The 23,143-nt window shown below is 31.6% G+C and overlaps 1 protein-coding gene across 5 annotated transcripts in view; it reads left to right on the top strand.

The window, feature by feature from the left end:
* The window catches only part of LOC143250671 (phosphatidylinositol-binding clathrin assembly protein LAP-like), a 68,119-nt gene extending 46,076 nt beyond the window's left edge, over positions 1–22,043 (top strand). For 4 of the 5 annotated variants that reach the window (XM_076501557.1, XM_076501562.1, XM_076501560.1 and 1 more), the window contains 9 exons: positions 8,674–8,830; positions 10,967–11,011; positions 12,875–13,169; positions 15,797–15,889; positions 17,224–17,401; positions 17,506–17,641; positions 18,025–18,123; positions 19,776–19,955; positions 20,366–22,043. In XM_076501557.1, the coding sequence (XP_076357672.1) occupies positions 8,674–8,830; positions 10,967–11,011; positions 12,875–13,169; positions 15,797–15,889; positions 17,224–17,401; positions 17,506–17,641; positions 18,025–18,123; positions 19,776–19,952 (1,180 nt within the window). In that variant the 3' untranslated portion in view covers positions 19,953–19,955; positions 20,366–22,043. The remainder of the gene's footprint in view (positions 1–8,673; positions 8,831–10,966; positions 11,012–12,874; positions 13,170–15,796; positions 15,890–17,223; positions 17,402–17,505; positions 17,642–18,024; positions 18,124–19,775; positions 19,956–20,365) is intronic. The other variant, XM_076501558.1, reaches the window with a different exon arrangement.
* The last annotated feature ends 1,100 nt before the right edge of the window (positions 22,044–23,143 follow it).

The raw sequence follows: 23,143 nt of genomic DNA, 5'->3' as shown, positions 1-23,143 counted from the left end.
CTTTTGGTTACTGGTACAGGCATCTCCTTGGATACATCTTCTTCTCCCACCTCAATATACAAAAACAATCATTGTTTCACATCCTCATTCACTGGAATCCTATTCCAACAGCAAAGACCTGCCCATTTGGCCCAGGACAGAATCCTTCTTACCCATCAAGACTTGGGCAGAGTGATCACCTGTTTCCTTTTGAGCTGATTGTCTCTATGCCTATAATCTTCCCTTTACACTGGTGGAATTGAAACTGGTCGTTCATTGGTCTAGCAGTACATCAGTTGAACCTGATGTACACTATGAAATGCTGCACCATCTATCTCCTGCTTTTCTTGCTATTCTTCTAATTGTTTTTAACTGGATCTGGCAAGAGAATGTTTTTCCTGATGCCTTGCACCAGGCTATTATCCTACCTTTCACTAAGCCTGGGAAGGATCCCAAGATTGCTTCAAACTACTGTACAATTGCTTTGAAGAGCTGCTTCTGTAAGACCTTAGAGAGGATGGTTAATGCTCCTCTTGTCTGTTTCCTTGAATCAAACAACCTCCTTTCGCCCACCCCGTATGGGTTCTGAAGACAGTGCTCCACTGTGGACTACCTGATTCGACTTGAAACATCAATCATAGAAGCCTTTCACAAACGGCAACATCTTGTATCAATATTCTGACATTGAGAAGGCTTGTGATACAAAATGGAGGTATGGAATTTTGCAGAACCTCCATATATATGGGTTACATGGTCATTTGCCCATTTTTATTAAATATTTTTTAATGGACAGGAAATTCTAAGTTCGTGTGGCTTCAACACTTTTCTGTTCTTTTTTACAGGAACTTGGAGTCCCTCAGGGCTGTCTTTTGGGTCTCAAACTTATCAGTATAAATATTAATGCCATCACTGAATAACTCCATCTCACTGTTGCAAACGGGCTCTATGTCAATGACTTTCACATCTCGTGTCATTTGTCGAACATGAGATACATTGAGAGGCAGCTACAGACTGCCCTCAATCATTTACTGAAGTGTACCATGGCAAACAGCTTTAACTTATCTCTTTCTAAAACCGTTTTCATGCAATTTTGCTGCCAACAAAGGTATTCACCCTGATCCTGAACTTCATATCGGTGAAGTAGTGCTGTCTGTGGTTCCTGGGACAAAGTTCTTGGGACTTATCTTTGACTGTAAGCTGACTTTTATACCACACATCAAGCAGCTGTGGGTCAAATTTACAAGAGCACTGAACATCCTCCATGTCCTCTCTTCCACCACTTGGTGAGCAGATCAATGTTCTTTGCTAAAGATATATCATGCTCTTATTTAATCGAGACTCGACTATGGATTACTTGTCTATGGACAACCTCGGCCTTAAAGATGCTGGACCTCATTTATCATCAAGAACTTTGGCTCTGCACTGGGGCTATCTGCACTTCCCCAGTTCAGAGCTTTATATGTAGAGTCTCATTAACCTTCTTTGCACCTCTGTCATTTGCAACTATCTTTACTATATGCTAGGCAACTTTCCATTCCTTACCAAAGCATCCAACCTGGGGTTGTGCTTTCCTTCTTTGGTGGGCCATTCTTTTTAAAAACAGACAATCAGCCATTTCTCCTTTTGGCCTTCATATCCAGGTGCAGTTGGATGAATTGAGTCTCTCCTTGGATAACATTGCTGTATCTATTGGTCAGCCCATCCCACCATGGGTTCTTACAGTTCCCAAATGTGACCTGTCTTTAAGTAATCTGAGAAAGCAGACACTCACGATTGGAAATACTGTCTGTCTGTTATTTGCTGTACATCTTTTGAACCATTCTTCCATTCCTATTTATACAGATGGTTTAAAATCAGGTGACTGTGTGGGCTCTGCCATGGCTCGTTGTGGTTCAGTGGTTGCACGCAGAATCCCCTTTATGGCTTCTGAGTTCATTGCTGAACTGTACACCATTTCTTTTGCCCTGGATCACATAGAAGCTGAGCAGTACTTAAACTGCACTGTTTATACTGACTCGCTTAGTTTTCTACTGGCCCTGGAATCGCTTCTTGTTAGTTCTCACCCTTTTCTCACAGATATTCAAAACCAACTGGCCCATTTCTCTTTTGACATCTACTTCTATCCAATTTTTCTGGATACCAGGCCACATTGGTATTTGTGGGAACGAGCTCACCGACACCTCAGTTAAATCTATCTGCTCTGGCATTATCACTGCTGTGCCTGTTCCATACTTGGACTATGGTCCTGTATTCAAGGCTCGGCTCCTTGCCAGCTAACAGTTGACTGGGAGTGAGCAACGTGAAAACAAGCTTTTCCAAATAAAACCCTATATTGGGCTTTGGCTGTCTTGCTTCCATAAGGATCAGAAAGAGGAAGTTGTACTAATTAGACTATGCATTGGTCACAGTTTTTTAACACATCCTTTTCTTTTATCTGGAACTGATGCACCAATGTGTAGTCTGTGTAACACTCAGGTCACAATAAGCCACATTTTGCTTTATTGCCGTCATTACAACTCTCAATGATGGCACCATTTTAAACATTGTTTGTCCCATGGTTTGTCCATGATGTTAGACAGTGTCATTGATGATGGTGACACTGTCCACCTTGGAAATGTTTTTAGTTTTTAAAGGCCATTAATCTTCCTGATGCCATACAAGTTTTTTTAATTTGTACATTAGGCCTTTTTTAATGTAATTCCCTTTTAAGAATCAAAGTACATCTAGTTCGATTTGAAATTAGAAAAGGGCTGCAACGTCAAATAACTCGAAACCAAGACTGGAAAGGCCAACTTCAGGTAACTAACACTGCTGTTTGAACTACCCATTATTCATCTTGGTGAGTTATTATTAAAATTTTGCTACAAGTATTTTAAAACTTTTGTTACTTTACTTTTTCAAAATGGCCATAACGTCAAATAACTCGGAACCAGGACTGGAAAAGCTAACTTCTTGTGACTGATGGTGGTTTTCGTACTTACCTGTTAGTCTTTGTGGCGAGTTATGATTATTACAGTTATGCTACAGAAGGTCCTTTACAACTTTTATTACTATAATTTTTCTGTTAGTGTTGTAGACTAGATGTAAACATTGGTTTTATGCTATTTGTTTTTGTTTTTTAACTTTGTTTTGTTTTACCTAATTTTCCATTCATGAATTTTACTAAATTTAATTTTAACTTTTTACCAGATGTTTGGTGCAAATAGCCTAGCTGCTTTGTGTCATAAAACACTAAATCAACCAACCAACCAACTCTCTCCTGCCTCTCTTGTTGTTTTACTGATTGTTTTTAAATGGATGTGTCAGAAAAATGTTTTTCTGATGCTTAGCACTGGGTGATTGTCCTCCCTTACTCAAAGCCTGGGGAGGATCTCAAGATTCCTTCTATCATCTAATTGCTGTGACTAGTTGTCTCTTTTGGGTTTTAGAGAGTATGGTTAATACTTGTCTTGTTTGGTGTTTCAATTCAAACAACCTCCTTTTTTCCACCCAGTAGATTTTGTTGACAGCACTTCACCAGGTACCACCTGATTCAACTTGAAACATTGATTGTGGAAGCCTTCTTCAAGACAGAATATGTTGTTTCTTTATTCTTTGACCTTAAGAAGACTTACAATACTATGTGGAGGTAAAGTATTTTGTGGGACCCACACTCCTATAGGTTGCATAGCCATTTACTTTTTATATAAGACAATTCCACATCTGTGCGAGTTCAACACTGTCTGGTTCTTTTTCACTGGAACTTAGTCACTCAGGGCTGTGTCTTGAGTGTCACACTTTTCAGTATCAAGATTAATGCCATCACTGTACAACTTGCTGTTGCAAATGAGCTGTATGTTGATGACTTCAACATATATTGTGTCAGCCATCAAACATGAGGTTTATTGAGTGGCATCTTTAAACTGCCCTCAGTTGCTTGTTGAAATGGATCACAACAAATAGTTTTACAATTTCTTTCTCCAAATCTATGTGCATGCACTTTTGCCACCAACAGAATATACACTCTGATCTCATGCCCTGTCTCAGTGATGTTGATCTTTATATATATATACACTCTGATCTCATGCCCTGTCTCAGTGATGTTGATCTTTATATATATATACACTCTGATCTCATGCCCTGTCTCAGTGATGTTGATCTTCCTGTGGTCCCTGAGTCAAAGTTCTTAGAGCTTATCTTTCACCATAAGTTGACTTTCATTCCTCACATCAGGCAACTATGCCACAGGTATATAAGGGCACCAAACAATTTTTTTGTCATTTCTTCCACTTCTCGTATGGGGGAATCAATGTTTTAGGCTCAAGATCTATTGTACCTCATTTCAATCCCAAATTGACTATGGTTTTATGGTTCTGCCAGGACCTTGGCCTTGAAGAGGCTGGACACTATTCATCATCTGGGGCTTCGTTTCTGCACGAGGGCTTTCTGTAGTTTTCTATTCCAGAGTTCCATGACCTCCTTTTTATTTTTCCCATTTGCAATTTTCTGTGCAGTATGACATTAAACTTTGATACACTTGGATTTCTGTTTTTCTTCCTCACTGGGCTATGCTCTTTTGGAACAGAAGGTCTGTCATTCTTCTTTTTGGCCTTCATATCCAGATACAGCTGGGTAAGTTGAGTATGCCATTGGATGACATTGCTTACTCCACTGATCAGCCCATCCTGCCATGGCTTATTACCATTTTCATCTGTGATCTTTATGAATTATTTAAGGAAGGAAAACACTACTGATTGGAAGTACCATCTTCTCTTTGCTAAACATTTTTTGAACCCTTATTTCATTCCACTTTAGACTGATGGTTCAAAATGTGGGAACTGCCATGGTTTATTGTGGCTTGGTAGTTTCTTTGTTCATTGCCAAGTTGTTTGCCATTTTTCTTGCCCTGGATCATGTAAAAGCTATGTAAAACACATTCTATGATTCACACTAACTTTCTTAGCTCTCTACTGCCCCTGAAATCGCTTAGCATTAGTCCTCACCCTGTTTTCATTGATATTTAATATTTAACAGTATCTAGCTTATTCTTCTGATATCATCTATTCATATCCAGTTGTATGGATACCTGGTATTGTTGCAATTCACGAGTATGAGCTCTCTGACATCGCAGCCATGCCTATCCCTTATATATGGTCCTGCAGTGAATGTTCAGCTTTGTACCAATTAGCAGTCAACTTTGAGTGAGCAACATCATAGCTAGCTTTTTCAGGTCAAACTTTCTGTTGTTCTTTGGTCATCTTGTTTCTGTAAAGATTGGAAGGAGGAAGTTGTTCTAACTAGACTATGTATTAGTCACAGTTTTTAAGCATAATATTTTTTATCTGGGACTGATCCACCAATGTGTGGCCTTTGTGATGCCCAAGTCATGATAACCCACATTTGATTGTCGTGCCGTATTACAATTGTTAGTGATGGTATTATCTCAGACATGTGTTTTCTGAAGGTGTAGCTTTGATATTGGATGATGTCATTGGTGATGTTAACACTGTTTATCTTACTTGTTTTTAACTTTTTATGAACCATTGGCCTTTTTAATTCTATCTAAATCTTTTATCTGAATTTTGGACATTGTTTCATTTTACCTCAGTTTATTTTTATATTTTTTAACAATTTTACATTTTTACTGGTTATTTGTTGCAAATAGCGTAGTTGCTTTGAGTTAATAAATGCCATCCAACCAAGTATTATTCCTCCATAAAACATACTTCACATGTGCCTTTCTTGCTCTCAGATTAGGTGTGTAGACACAGCATTAGAAATTATTGATGGTGTAGTACATGTATACGTATGTTATGTATCTACAGGTCAAACTTTCAGATCAAATTTACCACTCTTATTTTGTAAAATGTATCTTATCACCATTCCCAATAGTTCCTTTAAAAAATCACCAGTTTGTGCTGCTTTTTATAATTTTTTTTTCAATGTAAATATTTGTGGCTCTTCAGTTTCCCATTATCTGCTAGTACCTATAATACATGCACCATATTGTGAAGCTGACAGTCACATCAGACACTGTGTAACTTGCTGCTCTTGTAACTACTAATAAATTGGAAATGGTGTTCCATAGACTCGTTTATTGAAAACAAAGGGTAATTTGGTAGTATATTGATTATTTTATATGTTTCTGTTTTTTTTAAGTACTCAACCGCAGGACTTGCCCACGCCTAATGCAAGTTTGTAGTTAATATTCTATTTACAAAACAAGTATTATATGGTAAATTTCAAAACCTATTCTTCCAATAAATTTAGCTGGTTGGGTTCTGTATTTGTAAATTTTTTTTATTTTTAGTTTTGATATATAGAAAGTATTGTTGAATGTTGTAACCACAATTAGTTTTCATGTAAGTTATAAAGTTGAATATAGAGCTTTGCGACTGTAAACGTGTTTAAGAGAGAAAGGTGGTGCACATGGATACATTTACTTGCATATAAAGCATTGGAAATAATTTTAGATATACACAAGCAACACATAAGTATTACAAACAAAGAATAAATGCATATAAGTTATTTGTTTTTAATACAATACATTATTACAGAAAATTCAAAAGACAAACAAATATTAAGTTATGCAGTGTGGATGTATGTATCTTGATTTTCAAAAATCCTTTAACAATGTATCATAAAAAACTTTTTAAAAAATTTAATTTTTAGGTGTGAAAAAAGGCAGAAGGATGTTATTAAATGGAGTCCAGTCAAACTGAATGTCACATTGGGTACCTCATGGTTCACTCTGTTTTTGGTTTTTCTTAATTCCAAATAATGTTTCACCATACTTACTGCATGTTTGAGATTACCTTATTGAAGGTGTTATTGCAAAGGGGATAACATGATGGATAAGAATTTACTATTACCTCTTAAATGCTATTGATGACTGAGATGCAGACCATATCAGTATTGGTTCCTTAGCTTGCTTCACTGTAGCTGCTATACTTTAACCATGGTACTTTTCTTTGTTTTGTTATTGAAAAAATTAATAGGATAACTAGGAATCATCTATAAACAGCACCAACCTCCAGTTTTGCTCATTCTGTTATATGAAGTCAGATATTCATTCTATCCTTTCTTTTTGTTTATATCTTCCAAGAAATGGCTTATGAGCAGCTAAACATTCAGTGAGGCCACTTTATGCTACTGTCTTACTGTTCTGAAAGTAACATTTATGTCAAAGGATGATGATAAAATGCTACATCCTTATAATATTGTGGATTTTTAAGTGAGATTTGGTTTTTATTTTTATCTTTAGAAATTATGATTGAGCAACAAAAAATAACTAGATTTAATAAGATTGTTTAAAATAGTAGGTATAAGCTTTTGATTTAGATTTTTGTAGTATAATGTTAGATTAGGCTTAGTTGTACTTTAACATGCAGTAAGATTGTAAGACAAATTAAATATAGCTTTATTTAATGAATATAATCTAAAAACTAGTTAATTGTCAAATGTAGGCTCAACACTGTTAAGCACAGGCTACTAATTTAATTATGTTATTGGGTGTTTATTTTAATTCTACAAATAATAAAACAATTAAAACTAGTTTTGGGGGTAAGCATTCCCAGTTTGTTAGGTGTGATATGTGCAGTGAATGGGTTTTATTTGGAAACTATGAACTACCATGCACTTTCATGGAAGCCAGTAGTGAGGATTTTCAATTTGTATGTAGAGATCACAGGTTGGAGGAAAAGTGAGGAAATAGATTAAAGAGAAGTATAAACTATAGGAAGTGACAGCAGGAATTCAAGAGAAGCTTAAGGTTTTACATGCAAAGGAGGTATCAGCTAAGACTAACAGTGACATTCAGAAAGTTAGAAAATGTAGTGTCAGGGTTAAAAGTAGTGAACTTAATTGTAATTGTAAAGGCCCTATGCTATTGAGCAACAGATTTCAATCCTTGGCATATATAGATGAGTAACTATTGGAGGGAGGAAAAGAAAGAGAAGGATATAGATTGTGAACTTAAAAGTGGTTATAGTTATAGGTAAATCAATTCCTTGTCATAGCATGTGGAGAGAACAGTTTGTGGAGCAAATAGGGAGGAAAGAGTCAGATTATTCTATCTTGAAGTACAGGTGAAATACATGTGATAGGTATATGAATACTAAGGGATGACTTTAATTTCTCTTTTAAATATTGTTAGTTTGGCTTAAAGGTTGGGACAGCTGAGATGGACCAAGAGATTGATTGTTGTCCCTAATCATATTCTTATACCAAGAATTACTTTATCTCATTTCTGAAGGTTTGGAGCTTCCAATTGTAACTGTCTATATAATCATTAGTACTTATTTATGATAATTTACTTTCTCCAGTATCTTCCGTACAGATCTTCCTAACACATGGAGTCTTGTTACAATTTTCACATGTAGTATCCTTCAGTCTAAACTGTTTTCACATGTTTGTTATGTGACATTTCTGTCAGGAAGACATGAGTGAATTAACTCATTACTGCTGAGTATAGTGTTGACCATTTGTACATTTCTGTACAATAGAGGGAAATAATTCTGTTATACTTGCATTTTACACCCTTTTTATTAAATGCTAAATCATATAAATATTTTGAAGTGTTTTAGATAGGTATGTGTAAAAATGTCAAATTTGTAAAACTAATAAACCCTACATTTCTATTTCATTTTCAATAATTACAACAGCATTAGCTAATGTTATACTGAAAATACTTTTCTTTGGTCTGTGAATTTGCAGAGGAACTAGCAATTTGAAGAGTGCTGTGTCTGCTCTCTCTTCAACAAGCGATGCCTTTGGAACTGTGGGTGGTACAGATACAGAAATTAATGGCTTAAAACCAGAAGCCATTAAAAAAGCATTGGAAGAGGAAGCTGCCTTCATGAATCAACTCAAAGTAAGACATGAAACTTAGAATCTCTGATATAAAAAATATACAAAGGATAGTAGCCACAGGTAATGGAATTTCTAGATTTTTCATAGAGATAAAATTAAGTATTAAGATACAATAAATATAAATTAATGATTTTAATTGGAAAAATTACTTCGAAACAAGTAGGAATCAAGAATGAAGTTTTCTTCTGTTATTATTCTTTTGTATTAAACTGATTCATCAGTGATATGTGGTTAAGATATCAATAAATATAAATTAATGATTTTAATTGGAAAAATTACTTCGAAATAAGTATGAATCAAGAATGAAGTTTTCTTCTGTTATTATTCTTTTGTATTAAACTGATTCATCAGTGATATGTGGTTAAGATATCAATAAATATAAATTAATGATTTTAATTGGAAAAATTACTTCGAAATAAGTAGGAATCAAGAATGAAGTTTTCTTCTGTTATTATTCTTTTGTATTAAACTGATTCATCAGTGATATGTGGTTAAGATATCAATAAATATAAATTAATGATTTTAATTGGAAAAATTACTTCGAAATAAGTAGGAATCAAGAATGAAGTTTTCTTCTGTTATTATTCTTTTGTATTAAACTGATTCATCAGTGATATGTGGTTAAGATTTATAAGTATTAAACTATTGTGTTGGTGGTAGACATTTATTGCTTTTACCTCTTTTTCTGAAATGTTACTACTTGTAATGCTTGTTTCTTTTGGTTTACAAAATTTCACTGTCAGTATGCAGTTTCATGTGTGCTAATTGTTTTTGTTTAATAATTAAACTGTAACTTGGTTTGAACAAATAGATTTTTACTCCTGTGTAAGTACATTTATTTAATAAGCATTTCTTGCATGTAAATCATCCATTTCATGAGCACAAATATAAAAATATTAGTTATCTAATTCATACATGCTAATGACTTGCATGTTGTGAATATATAAATGGTTTTGGAATAGTCTTATGTCAAGTAAAAATGTTATGTTGGCAAAATAGGTCTTGTCTGGAAAGCATGATTTATAATATATAGAAGTACTTGGTTCTGTTATTAATTCATGAGAAGGCTATGAAAGGTGTTTGATTATTTCTTGCATAAAAATAATCATTAAAAAATGTATTGGTCTTTCATTTTCAGATGGACAAAGTTGTAATACATCCTTTATCCTTTTAAGTCTGAATTTGTTTCTTTTATTACATTAAATGTTGGTGAATTTAAACGTGGACGTAAATATTATATAATTTGTGTTGAAATCGTGACCCTACAGTAAAATACACTACAAATTTTTCATTCAATTTTTACCATATCTGCAAGTTGTTTCTTTTTACTGGCAAACATCTGTGTTAGTGGTACATTTTAATTATAGTTTGTCATACAAAATCAAATTTAAATACTGCAGCATAGAAGTAGCAAATAGTAGTTTTTAACTTACAGCACTCTTTTGTGAGTATTTCAGAGCATGGTTAGCACATTATGAAAAATAGCAAATTAAGAGTAGTGCAGAACAAATAAGATAGGCAAAAAATGATAGTACAGTAAAAATTGACAGCAATGCAAAACATGATTAGAAGCAAGTAGTTTTGAATTGCAGAACAGATGGTAGACTGATGTAATATTGTGTTTGATAGTAGTAAAAGAAAAGGTAATTTTACAAGTTTAAGAGCAAGTTTACTCTGAGTTATGTACTTTATTTTTTTATTGGATATACATTGAAATATATTTTTAACAGTTTTTGAATATCCATTTTCATCTATTATAAAGTGAAATTAATTCAGTAATTTCATATAATTTTTGTGTAAATTTTTAAAGAAAGTTATTAAATGGTAATATTTACAGAGTTAAAGATATTACAGACAAACCTTTGGTTAATTTTGAGTGTTTCAAACCTTGGTTGTAATTTACTTTATAATTTGTAAAATCTAGTATGTTGTAATTATTCAGATACACTGTATTTGCTCAAGCTTGAATTTACTTGTAGACTCAAACATTAACAAAAATTTTCTGTTTTTAGTTTTTTTCTAATTTTGCAATAAATGTAAGTGGCTAACACACAGTTTCAGTGGATGTTACATGAAATGCTTGAAACTGGTCTGTGCATCAGACCAGAGAGTTTTATACTTGTTGTCTTTACTATAGAAAGGGGCATCGGGTATGTCGGACTCCACAAGATTGATGTCAGTGGTTAGTACTTTTTGTTTCATGTATCTAACTATGTTAAAGATGGTTGTACATAGAAGGATTGTGATTCCTTTAAAAAAGTTTATAAGAATAAAAGTGGCATTTTAAACATTTTTATACAAGTAAACATGAAAGCAGTAATAAGGAATAAAAATATTATTTTTCCCCTTGATAGAGAGTAAAAGAAAAGAAAATTTGTGCAAGTAAAGTTTCCTTGTACGTATACATGGACTAAATACCTGTATGATGATATAAAAAGTAAAGCCTTCCAAATCACCATTACCCTGTTATACATAAGCTCAAAAAAAAAAAGAATTACAGTTAGTCATATTAAACAAAATATTATGGTTTTACAAGAGAAATATATTACTGATCAAAGCCCACCTAGAAAGTTTATATTTTAAAAACATCTTTTCTTTTCAAAGGCAGAATTTAATATTATATTAGTTTTGTTAAACTTACTTATTTTTTTAACAAAAACTTTCCCTGTTTTTTGATGGAATATGTTCATTATCTTGTATAATTATTTTTTTTTTAGTTAGGGAAGAGGACTACCACAGTGTATCCTTAGCACATGTTATGCTTTTATAAGTTATATGTTACTTCTTTGTGTTGATTCTCTCATTATGTTTAACAAGACATTAAACTGGGATGTTCAGAAAGAATTATCATATACTAAACATACTTTTTTTCAGAATGTATTTTGGAATATGTATCATTTATTTTAAATGCTAATGTTAATTTTCATTAACTACAGTAATTTTTCTCCACATTCTTAGATCAAAATATTTAAATCTGTAATACTTTTCATAATTTACTATCCCTTTTAACTTTCAAAATTACATGAAAGTATAAAACTATAGTCACAATAATAAGAATGACTTTAAATTAACATTCTTCTTTTTTAATTACCATAATTTACATTTACCAGAATATTTTATCTTTTATTTGATACCAAACTCTACTGTTTGTTTAACATTGTATATTTTCTTTTGGTTTCTAATTTTTGGATATGTTCAAAGCACTAATTAAACTTTTTAGGAAAGACCTTCAGCTGTCAGATCAGCAGTCTTTACTATTATAACTGCTTTTGAAATAGTCATATACTAAGTAAAAGTGTTATGTACATCAACAAAGTAAGTCTTGTGTGGAAATTGTAATTAAAATTATACATGTGCTGTTGTTTTAAGCATTTTGGATTGTACGTGGAATTAGAACTTAAACTTTTAAAGTGGTAGCAGAATTAAAAACCAGAGAAAATCGAACAGAACTATAAAGCTCAAAAGAATCAAAAGAGTAAGAATTTACTCATAAAAAATCTTCAGTAGAAAGCTTTAGTTTAGAGATAAAACTTCTACACCAAATTTCAAGTTGATTTAATCGATAAAAGGTTCAGACCAAGAAACGTGGCTTCATAATATAAAAAAAGATTATTTTTAAAAGGCTAATCACAATGTTTTATTCAAATAAACATCCAAATACCCTTTTAATACCCCTGTAATTAAGTTTTTTTGTTTATATGTTAAGTTTTGATATTGTATGATTTGAGTGTAATAATATTTTAACATCTATTTTTCTTTATTTAAATTTTCTGTCAGTGAAAGTGTTTATATTGTGTTTTCTGGAGGAAAAGGAAATCTTACGTAATATGAAAACAAAAATTGAAAGGCAATAATATAAGCTGTTGGTAAAAATAAGATTAAAGGGAAATTATCTAAGTTTTATGTACAGATTTTGAGATTACTGTACAAGTGTCATTGAAATAAAGATTACACGTATTTGATATTTTGTCATATAAAAAAAATTACTTATTGATTTTTATGGATTATTGTTCTGCTAAATTATTGTCTGTCTTTATAAAAATAGGAAAGAAGAATGCAAGAATTGGAGAAGCGTGGAAGTGACGGTGGTGATGATAAAAATGTCTTGAACAAAATGACTACTCAGTATAGTGAACAAACCACAATGTCCAAAAATCAAGACACTATTGATTTTTTATCAACAGAGCCTCCAAATATAAAAGGGATAACAACAGATAGTGTCATTAAGGCTAGTGATGATCTTCTTTCTCTTAATGGTAACCCTTTTGCAGAAAATATTACAGGTGGTACTAATCAAAAGGAGAATCAACAGGCAGCATTTACCACTTTTGGAACAAATAGTAAGTTTGGTTAAGTGGGTTTTATTTGCTAAAGGTATAGTTTTATGCTGAAACATATAATAAACAATGAAATAAATGTATACACACACACACACACACACACACACACACACACACACACAGAACCTGATGATGACTGAAGAAGGTCAAAACATTGTTCGCTCCTCTACGTAAAATATTTTCTCAACCCAAAGGAGCCGTTTTTACTTGTGTATTTTTCTCTACAAGTGGGTTTTCTCGACATCACTGAATGAAATAAATGTTTGTTATTCTTAAAATTTGATACTGCTCAAGGGTAATCAGTCTTTTATATAATCCAGAAATAGTTTTCTCTCAATATAATAAAAATGGAAAGTTCTCCTTTCTTCCTTACGTGTGTGTGTGTGTGTATATATATATATATAAATTATTAAGGTTTGAAATATTTATATGTGAGAGATCAAAACTTTTAAGCCATATTTGAACATCAATCTATTTTAACAGTCATTCACACTTAAAAAGTAAATTTCAACCACATCTCGTATTAAATCATCCAACTCCCATTGTTTTTTTTTGCATATAATTATTATTTAAAAAAGTATTGGTAAATTGTAGACTATAGTGTTTAATAACATGCATGTCATATAATGTGATTAGTGTAGTAGTATATAGCAGTATTGAATTATTTGAGTAATACGAGGATGAATAAATCTGTTTCTTGTGCAAATACAGATGTATGTTACTTTTAGGCTTTTTAACTGTAAAATTCAGAACTCTGAAGTAAAAATTGACCATATATTGATCAAAAGATGTTTATGAAAACTTCAGCCATGATCATAGTCCTAATTCTTTTAATACTTGCACAAAACATGCTTTATTATTTTAATTGTTATGATAGAAAACAAAGTTTTGTTAAGAATGGGTTATACTCAGTTGGATAATTTTTCTTGACCATATCAAGCTTGAATTTACCAATGAAATTGCTGTTTGTTAGGACATGTTTACATTATTGGCTAAAGTAATGGGCTAAAAATCACTGAAAAGAAAATAGTGAAAGAAATAGATGAATCAATATAAAACTTTGAGGAGATCATTAGAGAGAAGAGAGCCTTTGCTAAGACTATTACTAAACTTCCAAATATATTATTATTAGGAGTAATAGCATCAAAATAATCTTATTTACACTGGATACTTCATCTTTCCATCACACTTTATTCGAACAACATGTAGAAATTCCTCACCCTTACTCTTGGATCTTCCTCTTTTGTTAAGTTCCAAGAAGGTGGGAACTTGAGACTTATCATAGATCTGTGCCACTCAAACCAGCTGTGGTCAATCCAAAGTTTGAGATGGACAGTTTCCTCATTGTGAGGTGGGTATTCTCCTGGGATGTGAATGGTTAGAATCATTGTCTCAGGTGCTTTCTCCACATTCCAACATATCTGCCTGTGTCACTTTCTTTGCTTTATGCACAATGTTCAATCATTTGTTTCACAGCCCTTCCTTTCATGGTGGCCAAAGATCCATGTATTTTGTGGTGGTGGTCTGCTCAGAGGATACACACCTTAGATCTGAAGAAAGTTGGCATTCACTGTTTTGACTTTCCTTAAATAGATATCTTGTTTGGGGATAGCTGGTTCAGCTTTCCAATTCAGTCTTGATCATCCCAATATAGTATCTTGCTCACTTGGGAGTCTTTCTCAGTTTGTATTTGGGGAAAGATCAGCAATCTCCTTTATGTCTTTAAGACATAGTGCTTCTGATACCAAGACTTGTATTGTTTATTTTCCTGTGTGAAAAGACCCATCCCTCTTTTTTATTTCTTGGGACTGTTCTTGAGTTTCTTGATCCTCTTAGATCCATCCATCCCCTTCAGTTGATTGATAAATGCAACTCTATCCATAGATCCACTGTTTTATCTTGCATCTTCCTCATCTTCCGACTTCTCTGTCTAGTCTTCTAGTCATGATCTCTTCATACACCACCATCTTTATTTCTTTCAGTCACCAGTAGAGTACTTAAGAGTTTATCCTTTGGATCCATGAGCATCATGTTTGCCAAATATCTCTTTGAAATACATTTTCAGTTGAAGAAATTCATAATATACTGATGTCTGTAATACAGTTCAAGAAGTATTTGGCTTGGTAATCATCTTTGGTCATGTGGAACAGAAAAGTTTTTTCAGATGTGTTAATGTTTTTCATGCACCTGTCATAGTCTTATAGCATTGATATGTATTGATATTGTATTGTAAGCATCTTTTGAAACTTCTGTTTGTCTTTCAGCAAGTGTTTTAATTATAATATTAGTGAGAAAAATATTTCATCTTAGTTGTTCTTTCAAATAGCATATTAATGTTTTTAAAGCAATGCTGCCATGCTTGTGTTTAGTATTGGTAAAAAACTAGCACATTATATTCTGAAAATGAGTATTACTGTAGTTAACTGTATTTTTAAAATGTTAATTGTTTATAAATTTGTTTTTGTCACATCAGTTTTGATAAAGAAACATAATTAGGTAATTTTTTTTCTCTAAACAGAAATTAAAAATGCATATTTGCTTCATAATATATCTTACATCTTGAGTTGAAATTAGGTTCTTTAATATGATAAAGGTTGTTTTAAATCATAACCTCTTTATGGTTACAGGTGTTGCATACACTACATCAATATCTCCTGGTAATTTCATTCCAGAAGCTTCTTTTGCTACAGCTTTTGGAAATGCTTCAGTTGCCTCTTCTGGTAATTTAATTGCTTTTCTATTTCACTTATATCAGATGAGATGCACCTTGCATATTTATGAGTAATATTTGAAATAATATTTTTTAAAGTAAATAGGGATAAAAAGTAAAATGAAATTTTAATGGAAAGTAAGGATAGCTAGTTATTCATTGAATTACTGTAAGAAGAGCCCAAAACAAAACAAGTGTTGCAATAAAAAGTACACAAAAGTTGTAATTAGTAGATATACATATTTATGTGCTATGATGTCAATCAATGCCAAATTTTGATGATGGTTTTGGAAAATCCCTGTTAAGGTGTTTTTGCAAAATACAGTTGTTTCCTAACTGGTTTGCTGAAAAGTTTTACCTTTGTGCAAACCTTGGAGCCAAGACAGTTTGTTTGGTACCACTTAGAATGGTCAGTTGAGCAGTTTACAAGAGTTAATGAGAAATCTCCAGGTTTTCCAAGAGGCAGAGTGAAAAGTTTTACCTCTTTGCAAACCTCAAGACCATTGCAGTTCATTTAGTATCACTTACAACTCAGTGTGATTAGCAGTCTTGTTATATAGATTATAACCTACTTTGAAAATATATTTCATTACATGTGCAAACTGTATTATGATCAATCATGTTTGAAACAATAGTATCGCAAAACACTTCATTTATGAAATACATTTTTTAAAACTTCAGATTTTCTAAGTCAGATATGATGTGCTTTTTGAGAAAGACTTTTGACATTTTTAATCATTCTTCATTTCCCCAAAATGTAAGTGTATATTTGGGATAATTTAACATTTTGAATATATGTGAGTTACATTAGGTAATGCTGTTGAATCAACTCTCTGTATGTACTTTGATAAAGTGAGAAAGCTGTACTGTGAGTGAAAGTGTGAATTGTGTAAAATCAGCATCTTTGAGATTGACTGAAGTTTTTATGAGGTTTTATTACCAGTTTTTATGTAAGTGTAAATAAAATCAAATTAACAAGTTAATAAATTACTTTGAAAAGATACAAAACCCTTGCTGCTTTATATTTTCAGAGTTTAATACATCTATATCATTTATTACATGTGATTGATTGTTGCCAAACTTGCATATAGGAATATACAAATGTTTCTCTGTGTTTGTAATTTGTCAGGATTTAATTATATACAAGTCAAACCACACTGTATTTTCCATAAAAAAAACAACAACATGTATAGTAAAATAAATGTCCCAAATATTACAGTAATAATAATAAATCCCAACTCTGATTCCTTAACTATTTTTTATTAACTTGCACATAATTTGAAACCACATGTTTGAAAAAAGTTAAATATTTCATGAGTTTTTGTATTATTGTTACAACTACAGGATTTGATGCCTTTGGTGATGTTCTCCAGCCTCAGCAGTCAACTGTTACTAATGTAGCAAAAGTCACTACAGTAAGTAAAACCAGCCAAAGTGGTATAATGAAAGGTGATCTAGATTCAAGTATAGCCAGTCTTGCTCAGAGCCTGGATATATCTGGTTTGGGCCCACAGATAAAAAAGTAAGTTTACATAGGCTGATTGTACTGAACTTGTTCAGTTAAATATATTTTTTAAGCTTCCTCAGAATTTATTCACCTAAAGCACTTTTTGTTTTGTTTTTTAGACAAGGAGGTCATCAGTGGAGTTCCCCAATGAATGAAAGTAAATCAGTTACTGGAGCAAGCTGGACGCAACCCACGCTATCAACTGGAGTTCCTATGGGATGGGTATCACCACATCATATATATCAACAATCAATGGTAACTGAAATGCTGGTATTTTCTGTTATTGAAATTATACAATTTTGAATTATTAGGTTTTGAAAGACTACTGAACTAGCTAAATAACTTATAGCAGAACTATGATGGATAATTAGCTCAGAATAATTGACTTAATGAAAGTAATATTTATATATATTACTTAGATCCATAACTACTTCATGCCATGTGCAGTATTTTTACTGAATGATTGAAAATTTTTCTTCCAATTTTTACATTGCAAGTATATGGCAGCTAGGGTAGGATTTTATGTCTCAATATTCAGTTACAATAAAATCTAATGTTTTTCATGCTTACCACAAGAAATTACTTTTTAAGAATATGATATTGTGTTTTTGTGATGGGTTTATGATTTGTCATCACAGACAACTCCTGCAAGCCACTGGGGTACAGCAGGTTTCATGCCAGGTCATTACTCTCAACAGACTACAGGTCCAAGTATAATTACACCACATACTTATATGGTGAGTTAGAAAACTGAAGTGTTTCTAAAATGTTGATTGACGTGGTTCAAATATTTTTTCTATGTTTATAGAACATGGTCAAAGTCAATAAAGTACTGTTCATTGCTCAATGCCATTATCTCAGAACTCTGTAATAGTACAAGTACCTAAGTTCATTCGTTGTTGTATTGGCAACTACTGTTATGCCTAGTGTCAAAGGAATTAACCTTTTTGAAGGCATTATTTGTGTAAGACATGTATAACATGAATTTGGGTTTCTGTAATTAATGTTTATTTTTATTCCAGTGAGAAGAGTTAAATGTATAGTAATTTAAGAAAATAATATCTCTGTTAGAATGTCTTAATTTTTAACTAGTGTTTTTCTTTATTGTTTTTTAAGTTGGTCAAAACCAATGCTAGTTTAAATTTCATTAAAATCAAGATATGATTCTTTCAGGCCATCATGGAATAACTTATTAATGTTTACTCACAATATCTCAAAATATATATAAGGTCAGTAGAGAAAAATTACTATAAGAAAAGAAACAATAATGTTTTAGAGCTTTCAGAAAGAGACTTTCTTTCATTGGGGATAAGTTGCAAAATTTTCCCTTAGTACTGCTTTGTAAAAAGACAAGTAGGAAAATTAGAACTGTTTACTTTATAGTATAATCTTCTGCAGTGAATAAAAAATAAGATATAAATGGTCTGTTTTTAAGTTCCAGTGTTTTCAAAAATCAACTCTTATATACTCTATGTAAACCTTGTACACTTTATCGCTTATTGTCTTCAGATGCAACCATATTTTTCATTACTTCTAAGATGAACCTGTGCAATTTTTAAAACTTGAGTTTCACATACATTCTGTTATAACTTAATATATAATTTACATTTGAAGTATCACTGGCTATATCCTGAACCATCACTCCATTATCTCTTGGCTTTGTTTCAGTTTTGAAAACTGGTTAAATTGATACTGTGTCAAAGCAATATTAATTTTTGTATTATAAATTTTTAAGTGGATAAAATAAAATATTTTATAAACAAGTTTTGTTAACGATTTAAATAAAGTATTTAAAATGAATGTTATTCTCTAATAAGTTTAAACTTAAGTTTCAAAATGAGACAAAGGAACTAAAATATTTTATACAATGTAAATTTAAAATCCAATAAGCATGTATGAAAAAGGTTTACTAAACAATTATTATTTTTATAAATGTGTAAAATTTATATAAAATTAAAATAGCTGTAGTAGTACTATGATACAGAAATATTGCTAAACTATTTTCTATTTCATTTGCTTTAACCATGTAAACTAAATAGTTTCCCTGAAAATGTAATAACATTTCAATCCAATATACTTTACATGTTCTGTAAACCTTCATCTAAAAATAAAAAAATGTAAGATTTCATCACAACTAGATTGATTTGTCACAAATGTAAATGTTCTTCCAGTTTTAATGTTAATATAGTTCTTTAAATTTACATAAATGTAAAGGGAACCATCAAATTTGTAATGTTGTAAAGTCACTAGTTTCCAGATTGTAAATATTTTGGAATATATGATTGTACTAGAGATGTTTCCTAGAAGTTGAAATATAATGTGATATAAAAATTTGATAAATTTCTACATAATTGCAGTGATGTTTTACTCACATGTTTCTCTCCTACAGTTAGCAGGTATGAGAGGACCTATGGCTCCACTTGGTATGGGAATGAGTTTTGGTGCTCCTTTACCTTTACATCAGTCTCCTATGAGAATGTATGCTGGTATGCAACCTGTTTCCTCTCACACCAGTAAATCTCAAACCACTGCCTCAACAGTTAATGACCCATTTGATGCCCTGTGAAGAGTGAGTTGGTTCAGCCTGTCTGTTTTCCATGATCTCACGAAAATGACCTGAACCTTGATAAGTCAGGCTTTTTGGAATAAAATTAGGCTTTGTAAAAGCTATATACTTGATTACTATGTTCATTTTTGTGTATTGAAATGTAAATGAAATATTTATGGGATATTTGTTTTTATAACATATTTCACTTTTTTTTTAAGATTTGAATTGTATCAAAGAATTTAATCGTTTTTATTTTTGCATTTAAAATACAGATATTAAGCCTTTATCATAAGAAATTAACCTTTGAACACGTAAAAATAAGACTGTGAGTAAGGGTTTTAATTATTGATTAGATTGTGGCTGACTATTACAGCAGAAGAACAGCTACATAAGCCAGTTAATCTTAATTTATTATTTTTTTGGCATGACAGGGCCACAACTACGACATCTAGACGTTACCAGACATTCACAGTTGGGGACCACATGTTTCTTCATAGGAAATAGATACCCCACCCCAACATTATGAATCCATTGTAGTTTTTATTTTATTATTATTATTTCCTCAACAAATTAGATATTCGATTTATTTTGAATGTGCATAAGAGAAGATGTATTTGCAAATTAAGAATCTTTGTTGATGTTCACATATTCTTATTATAACTATAAATATGCAAACTGTAATCTTGTTGAAATTCATTATTTTCGTAACCTTGTACTACGTATCTGTAATATCTACCTCTAGAATAAAATGCGAAGGTTATAGCTAAAACTTTATCCCAACATGGAACTCTTATTTTGCTGATAATGTGAGGTTTAAGTATCTCTAGTTAATTTCAAGGATTTCACATGTATATAAATCAATAATATAATTGTTATTAAATGGTCATTTTCATGTGATTTTGTCCAACTTACAAAATAAAAAACATTCATATTATTTTCATTTTCTAATTAAATGTCCATTCATGTTTTCTAAAACTGTATTTATTAGAGTATGATTTATCTGCTTATTTTTCTTCCTTTAAGACAATGAAAAGAAATAGTTTAATTGTGTAGAATATTTTACAGGAAACAAGTAAAGAATTGAACTGTATTTTTAGTAAAATAGTTCTGCAGTTATAGCTCATATTGACAAAATGTTTTGCAAGTTCTTTGAATCTGTTGTTATATTTATGTTTTGAGTTTTATTGTTTACTCAAGTTTATTTTCATTTTCTTTGCAACTATTTTAGTCTATGTTAGTTGAATCTTAACCTCTGAATAAAAGGTATATCTGTAGTTGTAGTAATATGACACGGTGTAGAATAAATCAGCCGTGGGGTAATATACAAAAAAAGTGTATTTACAATTCTGATATCTTTCTAAATTGTTCTTTATCATTAAGTAGTAAATCATCTAATTACGTTTTCAAATTAAATGTTGTGTTCTTATTTGTTGAATTTTTATGTCAACTTTATGTCAAAATTTGTTAACATTTTTTCTGTATCTTAAATCCAATTCTCAATATTTTTCACAATGTATTTTACACTTTTTAAACACTTTTACCAACAAAGATGTGCTTTTCAAAAGGCTTTTTTTTTTATAGGTATTTACCATGAAATTACACTTACTGGTATTTTTATATTAACAGTATGAACATCATAAAAAAAAATGTAATTGTTTTTAGTATAAATTTTTATCTTCTGTTTCTCTCATTTACAACTTGCATATTGCATATTATTCTAATCTTGAAACTTTAGGTTTCAGTTACTTGTAAATCATAATCTGATTTTATTTTATTGATTGCTAATATTCTATTATTAGTAAATATTATGTTAAACATTTAAAACATACCAAGTACTAATAGGTAATTTTTTTGTAAAACATGTATTTTTATGAATTTGCTTTGAATCTTTCACATGAAAGTGTAGCTTGGATTAGTTAAGCACTGTTATATATCCTTTCAACCTGGTTCAAGTAGTTCTTCTCAAGAAAAAATGTAAGAAACCTTAGATGAGGTTGAATTATTTTAGCCTTAAAACTACATCCAGAACTGTCATATTATGCATGAAAATTATAACATGGCTTTGTATTGTATTCAGTAGTTTTTCACAAAAATAAATAAAATCAAGTGTCATCTAGTTTTTTCATAACAGTTCCCTAAAAACACATTGAGTATTTATATTCAGCAATTTCATGAAACTTTAAACTCTGTTTTTACCGTTTCCTTCATTAATATTGAAGAAAATGTTTATATGTGGCACAAGTACTGACATTTTTTCTTTACTTTGATCCCACACGTATATGAATATTACAGTCATTCATGAGTGTTTCATCACGAATAGGTCAGTTATGCAGAAATAACAGCAATGAAAATGCAGAAAGGGCATGGAAGTAAAAGGTTGATTTGAATCGAAAAACTTAACGAGTAAGAGGTTAACAACTGACCGGTAAAGCATCATTGAAAAATATGGTAAACCATGTAATTATCATAACACTAGTAAGAAAATGTTTTTGTTATGATATTGAAATGTTTCACAAAAGAGATAAAATACCAGGAACTAACAATACGAGTAAAAGAGACTCGTAATCTGAAGGTCGTAGGTTCAAATCTCTGTTGCACCAAAGATGCTCGCTCTTTTAGACGTGGGGCGTTCTAATATGCCGTCATTTCCACTATTTGTTGGTAAAAGTGTAGCCCAATAGTTGGTGGTGGGTGGTGATGATAAGCGCCTTCCTTTAGTCGTACACTGCTAAATTAGGGACGACAAGTGCAGATAGTCCTTGTGTAGCTTTGCGCAAAATTCAAAACAAATGAGACAAAACTCTTTAGCCTTTTAACGTTACTGCCCAGCAAATGGGGAAAAGTGTGTGTGTGTAATAATAAAAACCTAGAGATTTTAATATCAATATATCTATTTCATTTGGTTGAAGGAGTAATAATTAACTGTTTATAATATTTAGTTTATTTAACTTTTATAAACATTTATGATTTACTAAACATTTCGTTTTAGCATAGTGTACACGTTGATGGCTTTCATTCTTCTGTAGCATGAAGAATATTTCACCATTAAATTCCTTTCAGTAGTTCTCTGTAGAGGGCAGACTACTGCTGAGGTACGCACACATACAAAACAAAAAGCGCATTCAATTTAAAGTACTTTCATACTCAAAACCTAGGAATGGTGAGTATGGATTTGGGTACCTAAATGTTTGTAGGCTAGATGTGATGTG

The sequence above is a fragment of the Tachypleus tridentatus genome, chromosome 5, assembly GCF_004210375.1.
Source record: "Tachypleus tridentatus isolate NWPU-2018 chromosome 5, ASM421037v1, whole genome shotgun sequence".
NCBI classification, from domain to species: Eukaryota; Metazoa; Arthropoda; class Merostomata; order Xiphosura; family Limulidae; genus Tachypleus; species Tachypleus tridentatus.
Note: the sequence above shows the minus strand (reverse complement) of the source record. Positions and strands in the feature narration are given on the sequence as shown.